The following is a 25,072-nucleotide window of genomic DNA, read 5'->3' as shown; positions in this document are numbered from 1 at the left end:
TGTTATTTGTGTGCAAGAGAAACAACCGACCTGCAGCATTAGGGCATGTGGCGAGTGCACAAATATGGAGGAGTTTTCCCTGGGCGAGGACTCCAGACACAGCTGTGCGTCGGTGGCTTTAGCGTTGTAGGTGAAGGCAATGCTGCTGGCCAACTTCCCATCATACAAAACCTGCTTATGGTGCTCAGCCAGGTGGATGTCGCTTTCTGACTTGAACTTAAACGTGCTCTGTGAAAAAAGACAATTCAAGTTTGGTAAATGAGTTACATCCTTCAAACAAAGTTCTCTCGCGTTTTGCTTCTCTTTCAGCTTCTCTTGGCAGCGGGCTTGTGGAAAGCACCAGGGACTGGGCTGCATCCCAGAGGACTGATACTAATAATAATAATAAAAAAAGCTTTAATTACTGAGGCACAGAGCAGCCACACACACAGGCGTACATTATCTTAATGAAGCTCTGGCTGCAGAAATGTGCCATTTCACTAATGGCTCTGAGCGAGAGTGTATGCCAGTATGAGCATGTGTGTGTAAATGTGCATGTATCTGCAAAATCTCTCTCATGCGAAGCACTTTGTGCCACTAGTCATCTACTCAACTGAGTGAGTGAATGAGGGACTTGCATAAGATCATGCAGAATTTCCTGACTGTGCATGACAGGATTTTCAACTCACCATTTAATTTGCTTTTCCCCCCAAGATTTTATATATGGGATGTTTGGAAACTATTTATTTTGATCTTATTAGGATTTTTTTCAAATGCATTTTACCCAGTGAACAGCCTTTGTGTAAGTGTTTTACTCAGATAAATGTGTAATTTAAAGACATCCATCCATCTATTTTCCAAACCAATTGTGATATTGAGGATTCTGGAGCCTATCCCAGCATCTCAAGCCATAGGCAGGGAAAAATCCTAGACATGTGGCCAATTTAAAGACATGTAACAACAAATATACTCGATTCTAGAGATTCTAGAGTCTAGTTAGAAAAAAATAAATACACAATAAATAGTATTGTTAAAAAATCATCCTCAAATAAATATGAATATACAAAAGTAACACTCATATAAATAAAAAATATATTTTTTAATAAAATAAAAAATTTTATTATAAAAAAGTATATTTGTAAAAGCCATCTTAAGCCCCTGTCATGACATGGATTTTTTTATTTTTTTTTATAAAAAAATGTATATATACAGTATATATGCAGAAAAACTATTATTTTCAACCTTCATTCTGACCTTCTGTCTGAAATGATCTTTGTTTAAGAGGCGGCTCCTTTAAGGCCACTGTTATGATTGGCTAACACCATTGTATAGGAAACTGTATCAATCCCTAATCGCTATAGCATGCGAGTAAGTATTTTGAAAGCATTATCCATTTACAGACAAAGCATGATGAAATCATTTACTTGCGTTTTTCGATGATCTAATACAGCTGACTGCTTCATCTATCAACAAAAGTTCTTTGCAAACTCTCCATTACACTGTGCCTCGTTTACAAAACAAAATGCTCCGAACAAACATATAAACCTCTGACGCTATCCGGGACGCCATTAAAATAAACCATCTGATGCTGGGATCCCTCTACAGAGACACCAACGAGCTGTTTAAACGAGACGCGTCGAAGCGAATGTTCTTTCACTCTTACATTTGTCCTGTTGTCGACAGACTAGGGGCGTAGAGTATGTCAGAAACTAAACGCACATACGTTTACTGTATCCAGTGTAGACAGCATAAGTGATTATAATGGAGTCTATTTGCTTTTTGACTCAACACTCATATCCAATATAGGCAAATGTCAGCCGTTAAGTGACAATGCCAGTGTGCAGGACCTATGGTGCGATGATCTATTCGTCGATGTCTTTCTAGAGCAGGGATAGGCAACTCCGGTCCTGGAGGGCCACTGTCCTGCAGAGTTTAGCTCCAACCCTAATTAAACACACCTGAACAAGGCAATCAATGTTTTCAGATTACTAGATAGATACAGGCAGGTGAGATGTTATCAGGGCTGAAGCTAAACTCTGCAGGACAGTGGCCCTCCAGGACCGGAGTTGCCTATCCCTGTTCTAGAGGCAGTCACATGCAAATATATTTTTATATAAGTCACAGATCCCACAATATCCAAACGAGATATTTTTGGAGCTTGATTGAATAAATGCTTTGTTTATAATGCAGAGGATGTTTTATTTAAGCTATGAAACTTGCAGGATGTTGTAATGGTACATATAGGCCTCATATGTGTCAAAAGATCAAAGCAAGTTTGATTTCTCATGTCATGACCCCTTTAACTTTCTAAAAGACTGAACATTAAGCATTATAGGCAATATTATAGGCATGCACATAAACAATACAATCTGCAACATCGAACTGCCTTACGAATCTACAGCAGCACTTCTGAACAGGAATGACAGATGTATTAGTAATGAGACCAGCACAAACACAGTCACACACACACAGAGCAATTTAAAAAAAAAACAGTACGATGCAAAATAAGCCCTTGCACTGGCACTGAGATTCGCTGCAGTTTCCTCAGGACTAGTGCCAATGTGTCCACTTAGCAACACACTGACTGGCACTGAACACAGCATCAAAACTTATCTACCAGAAACGCCTCACACACTCACTGCGGACCAAAATACACACAAACAACTAGCTTAAGTTTAACTAGCTCTCTAAATAGGGACATATCTTAGCCTTCTATTATTTATAAGCATTTTTAAGAACAGCATGAGAGGTTTAACCGTGCAAAGAGTCTAGCAGCTACAGTAAAGCACAGCGTGCTATCGGCACACTAATTAAAGCATCAGAACTAAACGAAAATCTAAATATGTCCAAAAATCAAGACCATGTAAGAGGGGAATGTATGAACCAATAGTTTCAATATGGTTCTCTTCCCCGGTGTCATCCAAAGACTAATCCCATTGTATAATATAATATAAAATAATAACCAATAAATGTAAGATAACGCACATCATGCCGTCAGCATGCTAATTAAAGCATGGACCAGAAAAATATATAAATATTAAAAAAATACAAAATATATACATTATCTAAAATATTTTTTTTTTACAATATAAAACTAAATTAATTAATTATAAATAAAGATGAAATATATATATATATACAATAGTCAACATAATTATTTTGACTAGTCAGTGGTTTTATATACCGTCATATCCACAATCATGACTTATCTCTAAAATTATTATAATTTTTCCCTGAGAACATTATATAACTTCTGAAGACACATTGCATCAAATTTGCATCCAATCCACAACTGCTATAGGTCAGAATCACATATACTATGAAAAAAGACATTGTACAAAATCTCCTTCATGGTATCAACTCAAATTTTTAATTTCAGTGAACTTAAAACTTCAAGGCAACCAGGTTACTCACTTTAAGTTAAACCACCGATAATTGTTTACAGTGTGGGAGCAGTAGTAGTGAACACACACTGCAAGCAGTGGACACTCACACCCGGTGGTGCCCAGGGAGCGTTTAGGTGTCATTTCCTGCCTGTATTGAAAATCTAACCCGTGACCTTGGGTTACAAGTCCGACTCTCTAACCATTAGGCCACGATATAAACCTGCTGCTGTAATCTCGTGATCCAGCATTCGACACATGCCATTCATCTGGAGTCACGGAGGGCACAGCGGCACTGGCAAACTCAACCAGCTGTCTGGGAAACGGGTCACTGCTTCGACACCCTATGGCAGATATCCGATGCTGCAAAGCCAGCACACTTCTTCCTTGCCGTCTCTCGTTGCAATCCCATGAGAGGACAGCCACACCAGCAGCGGTGACAGAGACTAACAGCACTGGAATCCAGCAGAGCTTTCATACACTCTGATGAATGATGATCTATATAACTTAAACGCACACAAAGGCGCCAGTCCAGACGGCTCTCTTTGCGACAATGCCAAGTGCCCCATACCTCACATGCTAATTACCACGGCAACACACAGCCAGAGAGCAGCTTGTTGGCTAACACATGCTGACCAGACATCTGGACTTCCTCTGGTACAAGGACCGTATCAACTGGCTGCAGCAGCAATACACACTCACACACACAGACCAACAGACAGCTAAGGACACAAACGAGCACACATTTTCCACATAAATTATATGCATGTTATATAAACAAAACAATCCACTACATACTACTCATACTAGTTTTGCAGTGAACACCCTGCTATATTTGCAAAAATGACTTGACCTTTAATTGAAGTGTGACTAATCAACCATGATTTTAACATATTTTCCTTGACTCATTATTTGATCAGACTTCCAAAATTTGACATTTTCACACAAAATTGAATTAATAATGCAAAATAATTGCTTTTCACCAGATGGTGTTTATTCCAAAATGCAATCTATTGACGTAATGTGACAACAATGTAGCATGCTATTATTTGAAACATTCATCTCTGCATAATGCGTACTGTTTCATATACAAGGGGTTGAACTGAACAAGCAATAAAATTGGCAATATTGAACACTAATTGCAACATTTCTAAACATAACATCTGTATTTGCAACATTTATTGTTGCATGTCGCATACTGTCTCAGACTACTGATCAAAAGTTTGAGGCCAGTCAGATATTTTTCTTTTAAAATAAATCATTACCTTTATTTATCAAAGAAAAAAAAATGCATTAAAGACTTTTATATTGTAATTCAAATAAATGCTGTTCTTTTGAACTTTCTCTTCATCAAAGAATACAATGCACATAATGCAGCGAAAATCATGTTATTATTCCATTATGAACAAGCGATTTGCTGCAATGAAGCAGCACCTTAAAGGTAGGGTAAGCAATTTCGGAGCGGCTAGCAATAGCAAGCTAGCTTAGAAAGCCAGAGACCCCACCCTCCCCAGAACAACAAAAAGTGTTTATGAAAAATAAACTGGCTACCCTACCTTAAACAAGACCGGTAAGAGATTTTTGCATTAAAAATCCACATCAACTTCTATATCAATAATGTAAAACATTCACTGCATATATCAGGTCTCTCTCCACTGAGGCATCTTCATGACAGTGCATCAGAGCGTTGTACACACATCAGAGAATGTACACACACATACACACACACACACACATCCCATGAATAATCCACACTCTCTGCTCTCTTGATTTTTCTTCTATAGCTAAAGTGAGCTGCAATCAGGCGCCGGGGAACTTCTAGCCGCGTGGGTCCAAATATTAATAATTAAAAATCCCTCAATAAGTCCAGATGCAGTTAACTCTCTGTGCCAATAGAGAGAGAGAGAGAGAGAGAGAGAGAGAGAGAGAGAGAGAGAGAGAGAGAGAGAGAGAGAGAGAGAGAGAGGAGAGGGAGAGGGAGAGGGAGAGGGAGAGGGAGAGGGAGAGGGAGAGGGAGAGGGAGAGGGGAGAGGGAGGGAGAGAGAGAGAGAGGAGAGAGAGAGAGAGAGAGAGAGAGAGAGAGAGAGAGAGAGAGAGAGAGAGAGAGAGAGAGAGAGAGAGAGAGAGAGAGAGAGAGAGAGAGAGAGAGAGAGAGAGAGCTTTCAATGACATGCTTTCGTTTTTAATTCTCAGATTTGCTGTAGATGTTATCCTGGTTTAATTTAAAGGGTAAGTTCGCCCACAAATTGTCATCAATTACTCAGCCTTTTGTCGTTCCAAACCTGTAAGACTTTCGTTCATTTTCAAAACTCAAATAAAGATCTTTTGAATGAAATCTGAGAGAATTCTGTCCCTCCATTGACCGCTTCAAAAACTTCATAAAGTTCATATCCAAAGTTCATGATGGTTCATAATCTCTTCTTAAAATAACCTGTTGGTTAGGCTAATAATCAGAGTCCTGTTAATTTAACACTCTGTAAAGCTGTACAAGTGGGCAATAAATTGTTAAATATTTAAAAAATATATAAATATTTTGCATTTTTTTAACCATTTAACCATCCATTTTTAAACAAGCATTGTATCCAATTCAATTAAAATTCCTATTTTAATGCAAGAAGTAAAAAATACAGTGAACCTTTTTTAAATTAGCCTGTTACTACTAAATGAAAATTACTAAACAAAAAAGTATTTACGTATTTAAATAAAACTTTAATTTATTTAAATAAATAAAAAATAAATATGTTACACAAGGACTTTGTTCACATTTTTTAATCAATTCACTGAAATGGACTGTTAGAACTGATTCAAGGGAACATAGACTGGAATGAACTTTCATTTATATGGACAAACATAACAACAATACACAGCAATATTTACCTAAATATTACTAATTAACTAAATAAAATATGAATCAAATAAATATTACTAAACAAAACATTTTTTTACAAAAAATATTTAGTAAAATGTCCACATTTTTGAATGAGGATTTAAACGAACTGTCAAATGTTTGAATCAATTCACTGAGACGGATGGTTTGAACTGATTCATGGAAATGAATCAAACTGAAATGAACCAACTATGTTTATTAAAACATAGTTTAATGAGATAGACTTTAGAAAATACATCATGTTGCTAAATTTTATATCAACAGCATAATCAGTGTCAATACATTGTGAACATTTGAAATATCGGCCTGTCCTGTGCTTTGCCTGATGAAAAAACAACGCAAAGATTAGAACCGAGAGATGCTGTTAATCATCTGTCCATTTAGCCATAATGTACAACAACATCATCTCACTGAAGTAAACAAAAGCTGCTTATCATCAGATCATCTGACCCGGGCAAACAAGCACGCTTCCTGTGAGCTTAGCTGAAATTAGGGAGCCTTGCGCTTGGCTGGACGGAAACATTGTGCGGGAGATTTTTCAGTTAAGGGAGAAAAATCAAACTTGACGGCTTGGATTTCCCCTCAACGCTCTTCTCTGAAACACAGCTATTATCTGGTCAACCAACAAGAGCGATTAACATCACTCATCTATCCTTTACTCTTCGTTTTTATACCAAGGAGGGATTTTCTAAGGGTTCATCTACTTTAAGCGCTGCTTTGGCATAAACACTTCACCCCATCAAGCAGAAGCAGCAATCGGTTACCACATGCATATAGACCCGTGAGACAGGCCCGTCTGAGAGGTGAGAGTCCGGTTAATGAGCGAGAAAGAGAGAAGAGAGTGGAACATCAGGTATTATTAACAGATCTGTCAGGGAAATGTAGAGCCGGTGTAATGAGAAAGTACTTTAGCACGGCACAGCTTTCTCAGCCATAGACAGACATGGACCGCCCAATGTATGATCACTGAACTTCTCAGATATACTGCACACCAAACAGAGTGCGCAAATGCAACGCAACAGTCAGGGCTTTTATCAGTCCACCTGGAAACACAACCAAAAAACACACACTCTAGTTCATAGGTGCACTCCTGACATGAAGGCTTTTGTCAACATTAGTTAATACAACATGAACATTTTTATTAACTAACAATAACAAAGGCTTATAAATGATGTAAAAATATATTTCTCATTAATAGTTTAAAAACAAAATTCTAATTATTTTCCAGCTTATTGCATCATTAGCGAAATGTGAAAACTCTATGCCAAATTCTACTGAATCATCCCAGTGTTATTTTAGTATTCATATATTTATGTACTATAATAGTATGTATTAATATTTTCATATTTTCATTTTAGTAATTTGTAATGTGCTGTTGACATATATATATTTAAAATTATTTAGCTTTATTTTTATTTCAGTTTTAGTCATTTTGGCATTTCAACTTATTTTATTTTAGTTAGTTGTTGTAATGGCAACTTTTCTAACTAAAAGCATCATAAACTTGACAACTTTGTTTATGGTCAAAAACTGTTACGCTCTGTTCTGTTCATTTTATTGGAACACTGCTAGATAGGACAGTCCACTGGTAGTAGGACAGCTGGGTTTCAGTAGCGATGCGTCATACACTACAATACAATGTGTTCTAAAATTGGCTCATAATATCGAACATGTTTTGATATCCTCCAACTGGATGGAATCATAAGCCCTGTTTACACTAGTGCGTTTTCGTTTTATCACGGCTTGTCCATACTGCCGTTTCAGAAACGATCCCTGTGCATACTAAGGGCCGTACACACTATCTTACACCCGGTGCAATGCATTGCAGCGCCAAGCGCGACGCAAGTGTTTTTGCTAGTTTCAGTCCGACGCAGTTATAATTTTTACGCCCTGCGCCGCTTTAAATAGCAAATGCATTTGTGCCCATTTGTGCTCCGGGCATGCTGGTCTGAAAACGAGGTGTGTTCAAGCGCATTGCTATTTTGAGGCAACAGAAATAGACTGCACCATTGACCAAATGAAACCTGGTCTAAAGTCAATGGCGCAATATTTATTATAATATAATATAATTATTAAGTATAACTTAGTTGTACTCAAGGCGAGACACTACAGGTGAATAGGGTACAATTTTAAAATAATACATATCACCATGAAACTTCCTCAGTTGATTACTTACACAAGTTCATAAAAAAAAAATATTACAAGTTTTAGAAATGTTTATGTTTAATTATGCAAATTAGGCATTATCATTATCTCACTTATCGCAATTTTGCATATATTTTCAGTAGATAGATCTGAACATATGATAAAGCCAGGTGCAAAATTCTTTTTTCATTTTGATTACACACAAGATGAAAAAAGATGTTCAGAGGGATTTCAGGATATATGCTTTCATTACCTAGGAAATCAAAATATACTGTCCATAGCCTTAAATTTATTTTCGCCATATTTTTTTTAATAAAAATGTCACATAAATCAGGCCAGGAATGATTTATAAACAAATCCCTCTGAACATATCTTCAGAATACTGCTAAGTGTATAACTGGAAAGTTTGGTGTACATAGGTGCTACATAGGCTGAGATGTGTCACTGGAGAATGACAAAAAACTAATTTTGAGAAAAAGGCATTTAAAGATTTGTAATGTAAAAAATCATACTTTTTTTTAGTGGAAACAACCATTTACTGACACAATATCTTATCAAATCATTAGCAACAACAATACAAACCACCTAAATCTGTGTTTATAATCAAAACTTATAAAACACAGCATTTATGGCCTTCAACTGAGCAGAAAAACAGTCAAAAACAAGTCAGAGCGCGTCACGTGATGCATCTGAACGAATCAGGTTGTCAGAAATTGGAGCATTTAGAACGCCAACTTTTGTTGAATTTCGGGGAAATCTACAGACGCAAATAGACAAAGTGTAGTAAAATAAAGACCTAAATGTGTATTTTGGACTTTTTTTCACCACAAGTCTGAAAGAAGACATGTTATTGAAGACAAATAGCCCAAAATCTCAAAATTGACCAGTGAAATTATGTTTTTGCCTGCCGTGTCTCGCCTTAAACTAAGTGTCTAAAGTTTAATGCAATTTAATGTTACACCGTATAACTATGTTAAAGACTCAGGGAAGGAGACGGGAACCTGCGAACATTCAACGTAACTTTACAATAATAAAATAAACAACAAAACAAAAGTAAAGCGGCAGCCCCTCATGGTCGACTGCCACATAAAAAAAAAAAAACACCAGCGTTAAGTCCTAAGAAAGGTCCTTTCTCTGTCCTTTACTGTCATCAGTCTTCCTATCATGCTTCCGGAGCTCCTCCGTGGGACTCAAGGCCAGTGTGACACGCAGCATTAACACTCACACCACCGGCCTCGCTCCGTTCCCACGGGTCTCTGCCCTGCTTGCTTCTCGCCACACACTGCCTGTCAGTTTCAGAACTAATCCATCTGAATGTTCTCAGCATAGAGTGTAATTACGGCACAAAGTAATTGGTCACAAAACGCTAATTTTGTACTTCAACAATCAAGGAGCAAAGATGGAGGAGTTTCTCACAGCAGCGCAGCAATCTCCCTGCACAACTAATGAGCATTATACATTCAGACACTCTCTCAGAAGTGATCTCAGGGGCTGTACCTTATATCCGGGTCCGAGCTGATGAATGGCAAAGATCTGTGCGGGGTTCAGCGCCTCACTGAAGACATAAACCGCTCCGAGCTGCCCACAGAACACCCGGTTAGCATCCGCAGTCTCTGAAGAGCCCAGGAAACATTTATCATAACTCTGCAGGATGGGAGAGAGGAAGAGAAGATAATAAAGATAAAGGAAGAAGAAGAAAAACAGGAAGACAGACACCGAAAGTGGTTCAACACATTGGGAGTTTTCTGAAAAGGCCCTCTGGAGCAGTTTACTTGCTATCTTCTTGCTATCATCTTGTTCTGATTTACTTTAGCTAGTCTAGTCACAATGTACTTTAAAGGTTTGCCTTAGGGAAAGAGGGATACTATGGCTATTCCATATCTCTTTGATCCATAGAGACAAGTGCTTATCTTCTGAACACATTTGGACCCTTCAGGTGCAATTTTTTAAAGCTGAGGGAAAAAAAGTTGATTGCAAGTTCATGATTTTGGCAATGCCGAGATGGTCCTGTGCGTCTCGAGGCTGTGTACGGAAAACAATGAGAACTAGCACACAAACACTTACATCATTGGTGTTGACGTGCCACGCCATGTCGCCGTAGGAAACCAGCTGGCCATTGACATAGCAACGGATTTCACTATTCCTCCAACGGTTGTAGATGTGGACTATGCTGATCATGTACCACTGCAGGAGAGGACAGGAAGTAGAAATAGGTATTCAATATTACCACAGCCAAGCATGAAAGGTCATTTATTTAAAATTCTTAAAGGTACAGTAGCAATTTAGCAAACAGTGTTCTTTATGCAAGGACACTTCCACCTAAGAATAAAAAAACGAAATAAAAAGGTAATAAAGTCAAACAGTGCCCGCTCCATTTTTCATATTTTCTTTCATATTTTTTCAGTAGCACTAGTTTCAGAAGTATATTTTTCCATTCATTTTTCCAATATGGATTTTTTTTTAAAGTCTTCATAAAGAGTTATGAGCAATGAAATTAGCCAATCAGCAACGAGGTGAATCATACAATTTGAAACTTTGATTTGAAGTATTTGAAGTTTTTTTTCCCGACAAAAAGAAAAAAAAGGTACAAGACTGTGTACTTAACAGTTTTACTGAGGAAAATAACTACAATCCCATAAAGCATTGCGAACAGCATAATCAAACTGATGGACTACAAATGTTGAATTTATATATAAAACAATGTATTTGAAGTTTATTGCTAAATATGCACATTATTACATATATAGAAATATTTAAGTATTTTGAGAGTGTAGAGAGATCGACACAATTAAGCCATTCACAGTGCTTCATGGGGGTGGGCGGAGCTAAAGGGCTATTTTGGTGTGTGTTGCTTTTACTGTGATTGGTGTAATTCTCTGTACAACATCATGGGTAATGCAGTTTCTCCACCAGGAATTTCACTGTTAAACAAAATAACACCTTGTCAACACCAGAGGTGAGCGACTTGCGATTAGTGTATTGCGACTTTTTATTTCACAATTCTGACTTAATTTCTCAGAATTCTGAGTTTATATCTGGCGATTTTGAGTTAACAATTGCGATTGTTTTGCACACAATTCTCACTTCATTTCTAACAGTTTTGAGTTTATATCACATTTGAGGGGTGAGTAATTTTGTGGATGAAAGGATCAGTCTATATCATGAAATGCATATTTCAGTATTTAATAATTCCTTCAAGCTTTGGACCAAGAAAATTCACTGGAAATGACCCGGCCCCAAAATGAATATGTTCAAATAGATCAAGCACATAAAACATCATCTCATTACATGCTTCTAAACTGAGAGCTAAATTTACTAAAACAGAATCATTCTGTTTGATTGCAGCACTGCTAAAAGCTGTTTTGGCATATGAATTAAAGATCAGAGCCCTGACGTTTGAAAGCTTTCCAGTGAGGAATACAACAGCACGGATCACGTAAAAGTGTCAACCATGTGTCGTAATTCAAATAAATAACTGTGGCCCGTCACAGATCAGGAGATTTAGATGATGCAAACTTCCTCAAAAGGCCTAATTTCCCAAATATCCTCTCCACCTTCCAGCATGTTATTAAAACGTAAGGCGATATTAGCTGGGGTGACGAGGGGGAGGATAAGCCAAAATCTGCTCGACTGAAAATCCACCCCATAACTGAGATTTCATAGCTTTTAATGCCAGTTAAGATTTTACATAAATGCAAGAGAGGCCTGTCTTTGTCTAGACTAGGCTTTGAATTTTGCAAAAGCACTATTAAAATTACAGCCCTAGAGTAGTCCATTGCTGAACTTTTCTTCTGACCCCTTGGTCTCTATTGACCAATAACAAGCTGTGAACAACAGCACTATTTAAGTTCTGGACAGATCTTTTAGCTCAGTTCAATTCAATTACATTTTTTTTTTTGTTCACATCCCTGATCCTCTCTGATCCCTTGTTTTGGCTCTTTTCTTCCCCTCTTTAATATCTTAGGAAGCTTAATATAAATCTAAGAGTGACTAACAAAGTGGTTGATTAAAATCCAGCCTTTTTGTCCCACCGCACTCTGTTTCAATAACAGAACAAAGTGCTGACTAATTGGGTTGAGTTGTGAAGTTCATTGTTAGGCCGAGTACACATTTTCTCACACTAGCGTGTGTGTGTCTGGGCGGAGGGGGTATAGCTTGCATTCTAATTGGCACACAACCCTCCCTTGTCGTCGTCCTCGGTGAGCAGACAGGATGAGGTATCATATTCAAACATCCCTTGCCAAACTGATTTTCATTTGTCGTTTAACAACTCGTGCGACTGAGACGATTTCATCCCACTGGGACAATAAGAGGAGCCAAGTTATCAAAAAGCAGATGTTGCTGTATCAGCCCACTCTGAGTGAGAAAAAATAAAAAGAGAAAAGAAGAAAAAGAGCGCGATAAACAGACAGATCTTGAGTGCTAAAGGGGAAAAAAGGTGCTATGGGAATAAATCCCTCTGGAATTCCCTTTGTTCCTTTAATGCAGAAGCTAACAAATCAGAAGGGCTTCAGGTATGGCTGACTCAGTGGACATCAAATTTGTGCAAAGATAAAGACAGACGGAGACAGAGACAGAGACAGAGACAGAGACAGAGAGAGAGAGAGAGAGAGAGAGAGAGAGAGAGAGAGAGAGAGAGAGAGAGAGAGAGAGAGAGAGAGAGAGAGAGAGAGAGAGAGAGAGAGAGAGAGAGAGAGAGAGAGAGAGAGAGAGAGAGAGAGAGAGAGAGATTTAGAGATTTTAAACACCTTTAATTACAATAAACAATCCATCAATAGGCAACATTTACATCAAACATCAATCACTAAAAAACCCAAAACTTTGTTTTAAATAAGAAAAAATAATTCATCATTAACAATTTTGCAGAGTATCCCTTTACAACACCACCTTATTTCAAACTTTACAAGGTCATCCATTGCTTTATAATAATTAAAATCTATTAGGATTCTAGATTTCACAGAATTGCCAAACACAGCTTCTAAACTATTACATACACCTTGATCAACTTTCTCCTTTCTTGTAATGTAAATTGCCATCTTCGCCTGGCCCAAAATAAAGTTAAACACCTGACATTGATACTTGCGACTCTGAGAATATTTGAAACCGCAAATAAACGTCTTCATTGTAAAACACTCATTAAAACATTTAAAAATGTTGTTTAAAACAATAAATAAAGGTTCCAACCTTGAACACTGCATAAAAGCATGAAATACAGTTTCCCTTTGTAAACAGAAAGGACAATTCTGATCAACGTCAGGATTAATTACCGAAACAAAAGCGTTCACGGCAATAGCCCCATATAACACTCTCCATTGCAAGTCCCCAATTCTCTTGGGCAATGGTGACTTATACAACACTCTCCACTCAGGCTTTTCATCCTCTTCTAATTGAAGTACCTTACGCCATGGCGTGTCAATTCTTTTATCCAAAGCCTTCTTATTAAACACTTTGACACAAACCTTATAACACTCCTTTCCAGATGCACAATCTATACCTATTACAATCAAATCTTTGACGTTTAAAAAAGTGCTCTCACAATCGCCCATCAAGGGAGTTAGATACAAATTGGGAAATGGATCACTACAATCCGGGTTAATAAAACCCAAAGAATAATCTGCTAACAATTTCAACTCATTTTCAGAAAGGGCTGACCTCCATTTGTCAAGTACTCCGGCAACTAAACGGGTAGACCTCACCCCCAGCTGTCCAGTCATTGAATTCACATCTTTAAAATCCGCTCCTGCTATCCGTTGTGCATGTCCAATAGTTAAAATTCCAGAGTTGACAAGCTTTTCTCCTGTCACAGAGTAACCCAGTTTGTTGGACAGATCAAAACGCGAGCCAAAAATTAATGGCTCTTGCAGCAACCAGTACAAAGAATTTACAGTCCTTCTCTTTGGTACTTCAAACAAAGACCACACTTTAAAAATATTCCGATAAAATACAGGAAGCTTTGAGAGTTTTAGCTTTTGAGGATCCATCCAAAATAAGGCTTTATCCAGCCCCAGACCCTCAAAACCTCTCAGTAAAGAGAGTGCAACAATCCTCCAGTTCTCATTCTCTGAATCCTTTAAAAGTCTTTGTATGAATTGAATTCGGAAAGCTGCGATTCGACTCTGTAAGTGTACCAGTCCATGACCTCCTTCATCCTTGGAAAGATACAGCACATGTTTCGGCACCCAATGCAGCTTGTCCCAGAAAAAGTCTATTAGGATTGACTGAATCTTGTTTAAAAAGTCAGCTGGGGGGTCTACACAAACCAAACGATGCCAGAGAGCGGAGGCAGCCAAATTATTAATTATCAATATTCGTCCCTTATAAGACATTTTTGGGAGTAAAAACTTCCATTTATTTAAACGCCCTTTTACTTTTTCAATAAGATCTTCGAAAGACTTCGAAGATCTTCAGAAGGCTTCACTTTTTTGCCAATTCACTTTTGCAGAAGAGACACTTTTAAACTCTTCCAATAATCTCAACATCATGTTTACATCGTTTTGATCTTTAATCAATACCACCACATCATCAGCGTAAGCTGATAATTTAACAGTATGGGTGGAATTAGGCATAACCACACCTGACATCTCTGATCTTAATTTATTCAAAAGAGGTTCTAAAGCTAGTGTATAAAGCATGCCAGATAAAGCACAGCCTTGTCTAACCCCTCTTAAAACCTTAAAAGGAGAGCATAAGTCACCATTTATTTTTAACATACTCTCAACGTCACAATACAAAGTTTTAATCATCAATATAAAACTAGGGCTAAAACCGAAAGCTTCAAAAACACTCCACAAGTAACTGTGCTCGACTCTATCAAAAGCTTTTTCTTGATCGACTGAAATTAAACCAAAATCTGAAAAAGTCTTGCCATTATCCAAAATATCTCTTATAAAAGAAATATTATCAAAGATTTTCCTACCAGGCACACAATATGTCTGATCTGAATGAATAATTTGATCTAAAACTTCTCCTAATCTGTTCGCCAAGGCTTTCGAAAGTATTTTATAGTCGTTGCATAACAAACTCACAGGCCTCCAATTCTTAATCTCACTTAAATCTCCCTTTTTCGGGAGCAAAGTGATGATTGCTCTACGGCAGCTTTTTGGCAACTGTCCATCAATTAAACTCTGATTAAGAACTTCTAGCAGATCTGGACCTACATCTGCCCAAAAAACTTTATAAAAATCTATTGGAATACCATCAACCCCGGGCGTTTTTCCGGATTCCATACTTTTAAGAGCTCTCTCCAGTTCTTCCAACGACAGTGCTTTATTAATTCTGATATTATCCTCTTCAGAAACATGCGGCATATTTTCAAGAAAAACATTATTCAGTCCTTGTGTACCCAACAATTCACTCTTATATAAATCCTCATAAAACTTTACCGCTCTATTCCGAATCTCTAAAGGGTTGCGCAAAAGGACTCCCGTTTCTGAGCGCAGAGCATGAATAAATCTATTTTGCCCATTTTTCTTCTCCATATTAAAAAAGAATTTTGAAGGTGCATCCATAGATTCAATGCTCTGAAAACGTGATCTAATTATAGCACCCTGTGTAGATAAATCTAACAATTCAGTCAAAGAAGCTTTCTTTTTTTTAAAAGACTCTAAATGAGTTCCATTTTTGGTCAATTCAAAGAGTTCCTGGAGTTTAACTAAATCTTCTTCTAGCTTTCTTATGGACCCAATTCTATCCCGTGTGACGTTGAGAGTATATTGTTGACAGAGTTGTTTAATTTGGGCCTTTACAAACTCCCACCACTGCTGTAAGGTTTGGAAAGAAGACTTCATGGATTGTGCATTAACCCAAAAAAACTTAAAAACATCAATAAAATGTTTATCACATAACAATGTACTATTAAAATGCCAATAGGCACTTTTCGGTTTTACACAATCAACAAACATCTCACATTTTACCAAGCTGTGATCAGAAAATCCAACTGGACATATTGAACAATCTTTAAAAAAATTCAATTGATGCTTGAAACCATAAAATCGATCTAACCTTGCCAATGATAACTTATTTTCATATGCATGTACCCAAGTATATTGCCTTTGTGTATAATGAAAATTCCTCCAGATATCAGTAATATCGTGAGATTTCATTAACTGAACTAACCTCCTACGTGACTGCATATGTGGCTCAACATGATTCCTATCTAATACATTTTCGGTGCAATTAAAATCTCCCCCCAGTAATAACAAACTCTCTGGTTCGCAATCACTTAAAACTTTGCACAGAGTGTTTAAAAAAAGCATTCTTTCAATTGCAGTGTTTGGAACATAAACACAAATTAATACAAAAGAAAAATTGTTTTCAAAAAAAACTTTGACTTTTAAAAGTCTACCTTTAATTATTTCATCAGCTTTATAAGAAGCAGGTATAAAACTTTTTGAAAACAAAATAGCAACCCCACCGCTCACCGAGGTAGAATGACTTAAAACTGATAACCCATCGAACTCCATCGCCCAATCTGAAACATTCGATAAATCACTATGTGTTTCTTGCAAGAATAAAACATCAATCTTCTTCTGCGTCATTAACTCAAACAACTTTGCTCTTTTCCTACTTTCTCTAGCTCCATTAATATTTAAGGAGGCAAAATTTACTACTCCCATAAATAGGAAAATAAGCACCTCCCACCTTAACCAAGAAAATAAACACGAAGAACTACAACCCTTAACCATTTTGACTATTTTCACTGAGTTCTGATTGAGCATTTAGTCTGGCAAGTATCTTTTTTACTCGATAACCTTCTTGGTCGGTGAAACAGCTCTCACTCCTGAAAGTTTTTGCCTTCTCAATAAATTGCAATATGTCTGGAAAAAACTCTTCAATTTTAACTTTCCTTGCATTTTTTGTCACTTTTAAAAACTGTTTGATGTCGTCTACAGTATATACTCGACTAGAAAATCCACTCTGAGGTAAGCTATCTGAAATACTACATTCAGAGACTTCACTGTCACTTTCTGTATCAGTATACCTCACCTCCCGAACATCAAGTCCTTTAATCGGTTTATTAACATGGCGTTCCTTTAATTTTCTTTTTTGCGGTGTTTTAAAAGAATAATCCTCCATTTCACACACAGAACACTCAATATTATCCACATTCATCGCGTTCTGTTCGCCAGAATCAACCGCACTGTTGCCATCATCCTCCGACTCAATCGTCCGAACTGTTGTTGTCTGACCACTCCCGAGATTTCCCTTCTCTTTGTCCTCAAAGACCGCTAATTTTCCACCTTCAACTGGTTTGACTGTTGTCGTCTCATTCGTGTTTTGCCCCGCATCTATTACAGCAGCGGGTACGCAAGCTGCACTTGTTCCCGGTCTTTCCGCGTCTATAGTTACGTTCTGCAATTCTCTAGCAATTATACTCGTAGCAGTTGTAACATCAATTGTCTCCGCGCTTTTATTAATTGTTTTGTCCACTTTCCTAGGGCAATCGCGTACAAGATGTCCGTTTTCTCCACAACCAAAACATTTCATTGTGTTCGTTGTGGCGAAAATCACATAATTAAAATCTTCATGACGAAAATTTAGAGCCAAATCCAATTCCTCAACATTATCTTTTAGAATCATATAGACACACCGTCTAAACGACACCACATGTTTTAACAGAGAAGACTTTCCCCCAATTGGAATTATCTTTATTGCTGATCGTCCCCTTGGAATTATAAGGTTCTATCTGACATTTTTGTCAAAATTGAGTTATTCACATATTCTTATTCTGTGACAACTTATTTACGTTATGTGATGTTGTTTTTTAAGTTGTGTACATTTTGGAACTTTTTGTTTAGAAAATAAAAAGGTTCTTTCTACACAGTCGAATGGAATGCAAAAACTTTAAAGCTCAATATCTCAAAACCAGTCAGAATGCAGATAGAACCTTATAATTCCAAGGGGACGTGATACCATTTTACCATATCTGGAAAGCATCTCTACCAAAAGCTCATTCTTAATAAAGTGGCACGTTAGATAACGTTACCCTTTTCGAGGGTGTAGAAAGCGGAAGCACCTGCGCAAAAATGCCACGAATATCAACACCAGTCTCCACCAGTTGATTAGCTAATTCAATTGTCTTAACGAAAACAACGACAGCACCATTCATCCGCGATGCTGACAAGATATTCTCGCAACCGATTAACGTACCTATAGCTAAACTACATTCTTCAACACCAAAAACTGAATCAATTTTAACCGCATGCCGTCTCGTTAGAAAACCGAGATTCTGCATACCTGGAGTCGCCATGCTCCCAGTATACAAACACTGGGAGCAGAGAGCCCCGCGAATTAACCACTTCACCAACACTCACGAAGTCAACAAAGTCACCCACCAAGCAAACAAAACATATTCAAACAAACGAAAAACAAAAACAAAAAACAAAGATAGAAAAGAAGAGATAAAGCAAAAAAACGCTCGTACCTCACACGCTCAAACACTCCGCGCTCAACGCTCCTCACACTCACTCCGCACATGCGCACAAACACAGAGAGAGAGAGAGAGAGAGAGAGAGAGAGAGAGAGGATGGTCCGCATGTATGCCTATCCAAAGATCTGGTTTCGTTTCTCAGTTTTTGATCCTGTCGGTAACATGCTTGTCTCAATGATTAAGACACGCAGGTGTAAGTGCAAAAATAAGTGTAAATACTTGTGATACTGTCATTGTATCAAGAGGATCGATCGACACATAAAGAGAGAGGTGGTTCTCTTACGTAGAGTTCTCTCGTACTGCGTCGAAAGAACGCTACGGGAAAGATATTTCTTTGTCGAGATTGAAGCCAAAAATTAATCCTTAATTTTGTAATATTGTAAAACGCTTTTCTGAAGCATACAACCTAGGCGGAGCAATACAGCTCACCCATTGGCTGCTCTGCCAGAAAAGCACAGCCTATGCGAGGCCAGGACGCTGACCAATGAGGACGCTTCGCGCCCTTCTGCGTCACCTCCCGCCCAAACAGGCGTGGCCTAGGCCTATAAATACGAGCATAGCTGTCTAACACGCCGATTTTCTTAAATTCAACGAAGCTGCACGCATCGCTGGATTGATTCGAGCCACCACAGCCGTCTGGATACAAGCACCTCAAGAGGACGAGCCCTTACCTGAAGCCGCTGGTCTTCGCCGCCTTCAGCCGCCGTTCCCTGCTGCGCTTCTCCGGCGTGGATATATCCTTTCAGTTTTGTGTGTGTTTTGTGTGTGTGTTCGCCTACCGCGTCACACGCTTTTTCCTCACAAAAGAGCACGAGCGTCTTTATAAAGATGTCTCGCTTTTCCTGCGGCTCCTGCCGAGCCGCGCTCATCGACGGGGACCACCACGAGTTATGTGTTTCCTGCTTGGGCGAGGAACATGCAGCTATCGCTCTCGGTGATGGCGGCTGCCATCACTGCGACATGATGCCAATCGCGACTCTGCGGACTCGCCTTGCATCTTTCGCCGAAGCTGCTCAACCGCCCCCTGTAGCGCCGCGCCGTAAAAAGCGCCGTGCTCAGCGGGTCCCGGAACCTCCCTCCACGAGGAGCTCGCCGCCGCCGCCGCTAGCTCCTCTCAACGTCTCGCTCGAGTCGCTCACCGACGGACAACAGCCGCAGCACGCCGCTTTGTCCGTTATGGATGACGACCAGCAAGCTGTATCAGAGGGAGATGATGATTGCTGTTCGCTTCTCGCTTCGGAGAGCGAGGGTTGGGCGAGCTCTGTGGACCTCCCCTCCCCCGCTGTTCGAGAGCGCAGAGGAGGGAAGATCAGCATCGAGGCGGAACTGATGCGTCTGCTCACACAGGCCGTGTCGAGCCTCGGCCTCGATTGGTCGACGCCCGAACAACCTGCACTCAACCGGCTGGATGGACGCTTCCTCTCTGGAGACCGCGCTGCGCCCCCCTCCAGACACGCACCGTTTCTTCCTGAGCTTCACGAAGAGGTAGCGAAATCATGGAAGGCGCCATTTTCAGCCAGAGTACGTACTTCTGCCTCGCCAGCATTCTCCGTAGTGGACGGTGCTCGAGACAGAGGCTACCACGCTCTCCCTCCGGTCGAGGAGGCGGTAGCGACTCACCTTTGCCCACCCTCTGCGGGACGGCGGGCTAAGGAAGTCCTACCATCCAAAGCTTGCCGCACGTCTTCAGCTCTGAACGGTCGCGTGTATTCCGCCGCCGGACAAGCTGCATCGGCGCTGCACACCATGGCGGTGCTTCAAATCCACCAGGCCAACCTCCTCTGCAAGCTAGACGAGGAAGGCCCGGGCGCGATCAGTGTTCCGGACTTGCGTAGCGCCACAGACCTAGCTCTTCGCGCTACAAAGTCCGCCGCACACGCCATCGGCAGGATTATGGCCACAGCTACTGTTTCTGAGAGACATTTATGGCTGACTCTCTCTGAGATGGCGGAATCCGAGCGCTCTGCGTTTCTCGACGCCCCCATTTCACCGGCTGGCCTCTTCGGATCCTCCGTGAAGGACTTCGCGGACCGATTCGCCGAGGTACAGAAAACTTCGCAGGCCATGAGACATTTCCTGCCAAAGCGCTCCAGTTCCGCAACAGGCCGCCCTAAACAGCCGCCTGCCCGAACTCAGCAGCGCCCCGCGCCCGCCGCGCCGGCCCAGCAGCAACAGGCCCGAGAGAGACCACGGTCTCGCTCCGCCGGACGCCGCCCGCCACCGCGTGGTCCTCGGCCCAAGATCTCAATCAAGCCCGAGGCCTCGGCGCCATCCTAGCCCTGCTAGGAAAAAGACGGTGTTCGGGTCCCGCTGCGGCCGGACTTCCACCAAAGATTCCCGCTTGTACAGCCCTAAGTTCCGTGTTTGTACCAGTGTACTCAGCAGCCAACAAACCGGCCGTAAAGCCCGTTTGCCTGCACACAAACGCCGTTTTCACGGCGACCCAGATAAATCTAAAAAAGAGTTTAATTTCTGGTGTTCCGGCCAAGGCCGATGGTGTAATGTGTGTAACTGCAATGCCCACCCAGTGCCCATTCATTCACACAAGCACAGCCCCGTTCAACACAGGGTTTGCACACATAAAATCGGCTCACACCGATTGTGCTTTACGTGTAGTGAGCGTGCCCACTGTCCAGTGCCCACAACCACTACACACTGCACGTTCCGCGGTTTCTGTAAAAACGAAACTAACGAACGGTCAGTCAGTACACAAACACAGTGTCCCCGGTGTTATAAATGTGCCCGCCACCAAGCGCCCACGTTTATTCACAAACATAACGAGCCCCGTAGGGCTCGCCCCGCGTGCTCTCTCTCAACTCAGAGAGTCGAGCGCGCGCGGGACGCATACTGTGTTAAACATGTCCCCCGCCTCAGACGCCACGGCGTCCATGTCACAGCACATGGTTGCTCTCGTGTCGCCGCCATTTCGCGACCAGAGCCCAGATTACATTCAACCCCTAGTCACACGTGCAGATGCATGGGAAGGACTACCCGGGGTTTCAGAATGGGTGCTAGAGACTATAAAAAGAGGCTATTCGCTACAGTTTTATCGACGCCCTCCCCGTTTCACGGGAAAAGTCGAAACCACGGTAAAAACAGAAGTAGCACATCTACTTCGAGCCGAAATAGCGAAGCTATTGAGCAAAGGGGCCATAGAGCCTTTATCTCAAGCTCAGAGCGAAGGGGGCCTGTACAGCAGATATTTCCTGGTACCGAAGAAAGACGGGGGTCTCAGACCCATTTTAGATCTAAGGCGTCTGAACAAAACGCTTGCAAAGCGGAAGTTCAGAATGCTCACGACCAGAGGTATCCTCGCGCAAATTCGCCGAGAAGACTGGTTTATGGCAATAGATCTGAAAGACGCGTATTTTCACATACAAATTGCGTCACGTCACAGGCGATTTTTGAGATTCGCCTTCGAGGGCCGGGCATATCAGTACACAGTCCTGCCATTCGGCCTATCCCTAGCACCTCGTACATTTACAGTGTGCATGGACGCGGCGCTGGCACCCCTGAGACTCCGGGGCGTTCGAATTCTGAACTATTTGGACGATTGGCTAATTCTGGCTCAATCGCCGTCAGAACTCGCTCACCACAAGACACTAATACTCGATCACCTCGAGTGCTTAGGTCTGAGGGTCAATTGGGAGAAAAGTTCACTGTTTCCCAGTCAAAGGATCTCCTTTTTAGGACTGGATCTGAACTCACTGTCTATGACAGCACAGCTGTCATCACAGCGCAGGCGAAATACCCTGCAAATGGCGAAATCCTTCCTCAGCGGCCACATAGTGCCACTCAGGAGATTTCAGAAAATGCTGGGCCTCATGGCCTCAGCCTCAACAGTGCTGCAGTTGGGCCTGCTGCGCATGCGCCCACTACAGTTCTGGTTGAGAGCGCGCGTACCGCGCCGAGCATGGCTACACGGTCGCTATCGCCTCAAGGTCACTCAGGAATGCATTTCAGCCCTGACACCATGGAGAGCGTCAGACTGGTACCGGTCAGGTGTAAGCCTGGGGACTTCCTCGAGCCTGAAGGTGGTGTCCACGGACGCGTCCACCTCAGGCTGGGGAGCACTGCTCGACGGCAGTCCGCTCTTTGGCCAGTGGTCAGAGCGAGCCAAACTACCGCACATAAACTGCCTGGAAATGATGGCAGTGGACTTTGCGCTGAGGCGCTTCTGTCCCCGGATAAAAGGACACCACGTCCTGGTCCGCTCGGACAACATGTCGGTAGTAGCCTACATAAACCGCCAGGGTGGCGTGAGATCCCGGAACCTATTCAGGTTAGCGGAACGCATACTGGTGTGGGCCCAGCACAACCTGCGCTCGTTAAGAGCAATGCACGTGCCAGGCCACTTGAACGTAGGCCCGGACAGACTCTCACGGAACAACGTTCCCACTGGAGAGTGGTCCCTACACACACAGACAGTGCGTCTGCTGTGGAAAACGTTCGGCAGAGCGGAAATAGACCTGTTTGCAAACCAGGAAAACGCTCATTGCCCAGAATTCTTTTCGAAGAGCACGAACGCGCTGGCCAGAGTCTGGCCCCGCCGCCCGCTCTATGCTTTTCCTCCTGTCTCACTCCTGCCTCAAGTGCTGGAGCGTATCAGGGAGAGCGGATGCTCAGTACTGCTAGTTGCTCCATTCTGGACGAATCAGACCTGGTTCCCAGCTTTGATGCGACTGAAAAGTACTGCCCCGTGGCCGATACCAGTGAGGAGAGACCTCCTCTCACAGGCCAAGGGCTCGATTTTGCATCCTCACCCCGAGCTTTGGTCCCTACACGTATGGGCCATAAACGGGTACCCGCTAACCTCCCAAGAGGAGTGTTAGACACGATCGAACAAGCTAGGGCTCCGTCTACTAGACGGCTCTACGCTTCCAAATGGTCGGTGTTCTCTGGATGGTGTTCAGATCAAGGTCTGTCACCACTTCAGTGTGGAGAACCGGAGATTCTCTCCTTCTTGCAAGAGCTATTGGATAAGGGAAGAACCCCATCCACGCTCAAAGTCTATGTGGCTGCCATATCAGCGTTCGTTAATCCAACGCTTGGCCGTTCACTAGGCAGGAACGACCTGGTGGTCCGCTTCCTGAGAGGCGCCAGGAGGTTAAACCCTCCAAGGCCTCCTTCAGTCCCCGTGTGGGACCTTTCTACAGTGTTGAACGCTATGAAAGGGGCCCCTTTCGAGCCTATTCACTCAGTTGACATGAAACACCTGTCTCTCAAGACCGTGTTTCTTTTGGCTCTCGCTTCAGTGAAGCGTGTGGGAGACTTGCAAGCGCTCTCAGTGAGAGCTTCTTGTATGGAGTTCGGGCCAAACGACTCTATAGTCGTGTTGAAACCGAAGCATGGGTACGTGCCTAAGTCCCTCAACACACCGTTCAGGGCTCAGGTCATCTCCCTGTCGGCCCTGCCGGCCTCAGAGGACGGAAATAGCTCCCTTTGCCCGGTCAGGGCATTAAGAGCTTACGTGTCCCGCTCCGCTGTTTTTCGACAGACGGAGCAGCTCTTCGTTTCGTTCAGCGGGCGCTCCAAGGGACGAGCCGCAACGAAACAGAGTCTGTCTCGATGGGTAGTGGACGCCATTGCGCTAGCCTACGCATCTGGAGGCTTGGAATGCCCTTTGGGCATCAGAGCACATTCCACGAGAGGCATGGCCTCCTCATGGGCTTGGTATAGCGGAATCTCGTTACAAGATATCTGTATGGCGGCAGGCTGGGCCTCCCCGTCTACATTTATTAGGTTCTATAACCTAGAGGTTCCTGCGTTGCAGGCTAAACTGCTCTCGGTCTAGAAGACTATGTATAAGTGTTCCTGCCCCGCACTGCGGCCCGGGTCACTTCAATGGTAATATGTACAAGTGCTCCTGCCCCGCGCTGCGGCCCAGGTCACTTCAATGTCTAATATGTATAAGTGCTCCTGCCCCGCGCTGCGGCCCAGGTCACTTCAATGTTTTAAGCATCACTCACTGACAATGTGTCCCATGAGCATGCTATTACCCCTCATATATATCTATATTTACATATATATGCTATTATGCCTTGAGAGGCACTACTATAAGGGATGATGCTATTTTAGCCGCTCTCCTTATACTTCTTGGGGTAGGCGCTTGTATACCAGGGCGCGCGCGCCCTTAGGTGTCTGTGTCGATCCAAGAACACGCACGGCGGTTTGCATAGGGTTCCCGTAGCGTTCTTTCGACGCAGTACGAGAGAACTCTACGTAAGAGAACGTACTCGGTTACTAACG

At 41.9% G+C, this 25,072-nt stretch overlaps 1 protein-coding gene across 1 annotated transcript in view; it reads right to left on the bottom strand.

Annotated features, from left to right (window-relative positions):
- Positions 1–30: 30 nt before the first annotated feature.
- The window catches only part of LOC306994240 (neurobeachin-like), a gene marked incomplete at both ends in the record, with an annotated part of 42,990 nt that continues 17,948 nt past the window's right edge, over positions 31–25,072 (bottom strand). Inside the window, 3 exons of the mRNA XM_079639850.1 lie at positions 31–228; positions 9,892–10,038; positions 10,459–10,578. Coding sequence (XP_079495976.1) covers positions 31–228; positions 9,892–10,038; positions 10,459–10,578 — 465 coding nt within the window. The remainder of the gene's footprint in view (positions 229–9,891; positions 10,039–10,458; positions 10,579–25,072) is intronic.

Source organism: Phoxinus phoxinus (assembly GCF_949152265.1).
Source record: "Phoxinus phoxinus genome assembly, contig: scaffold_101, whole genome shotgun sequence".
Classification (NCBI taxonomy): Eukaryota; Metazoa; Chordata; class Actinopteri; order Cypriniformes; family Leuciscidae; genus Phoxinus; species Phoxinus phoxinus.
Note: the sequence above shows the minus strand (reverse complement) of the source record. Positions and strands in the feature narration are given on the sequence as shown.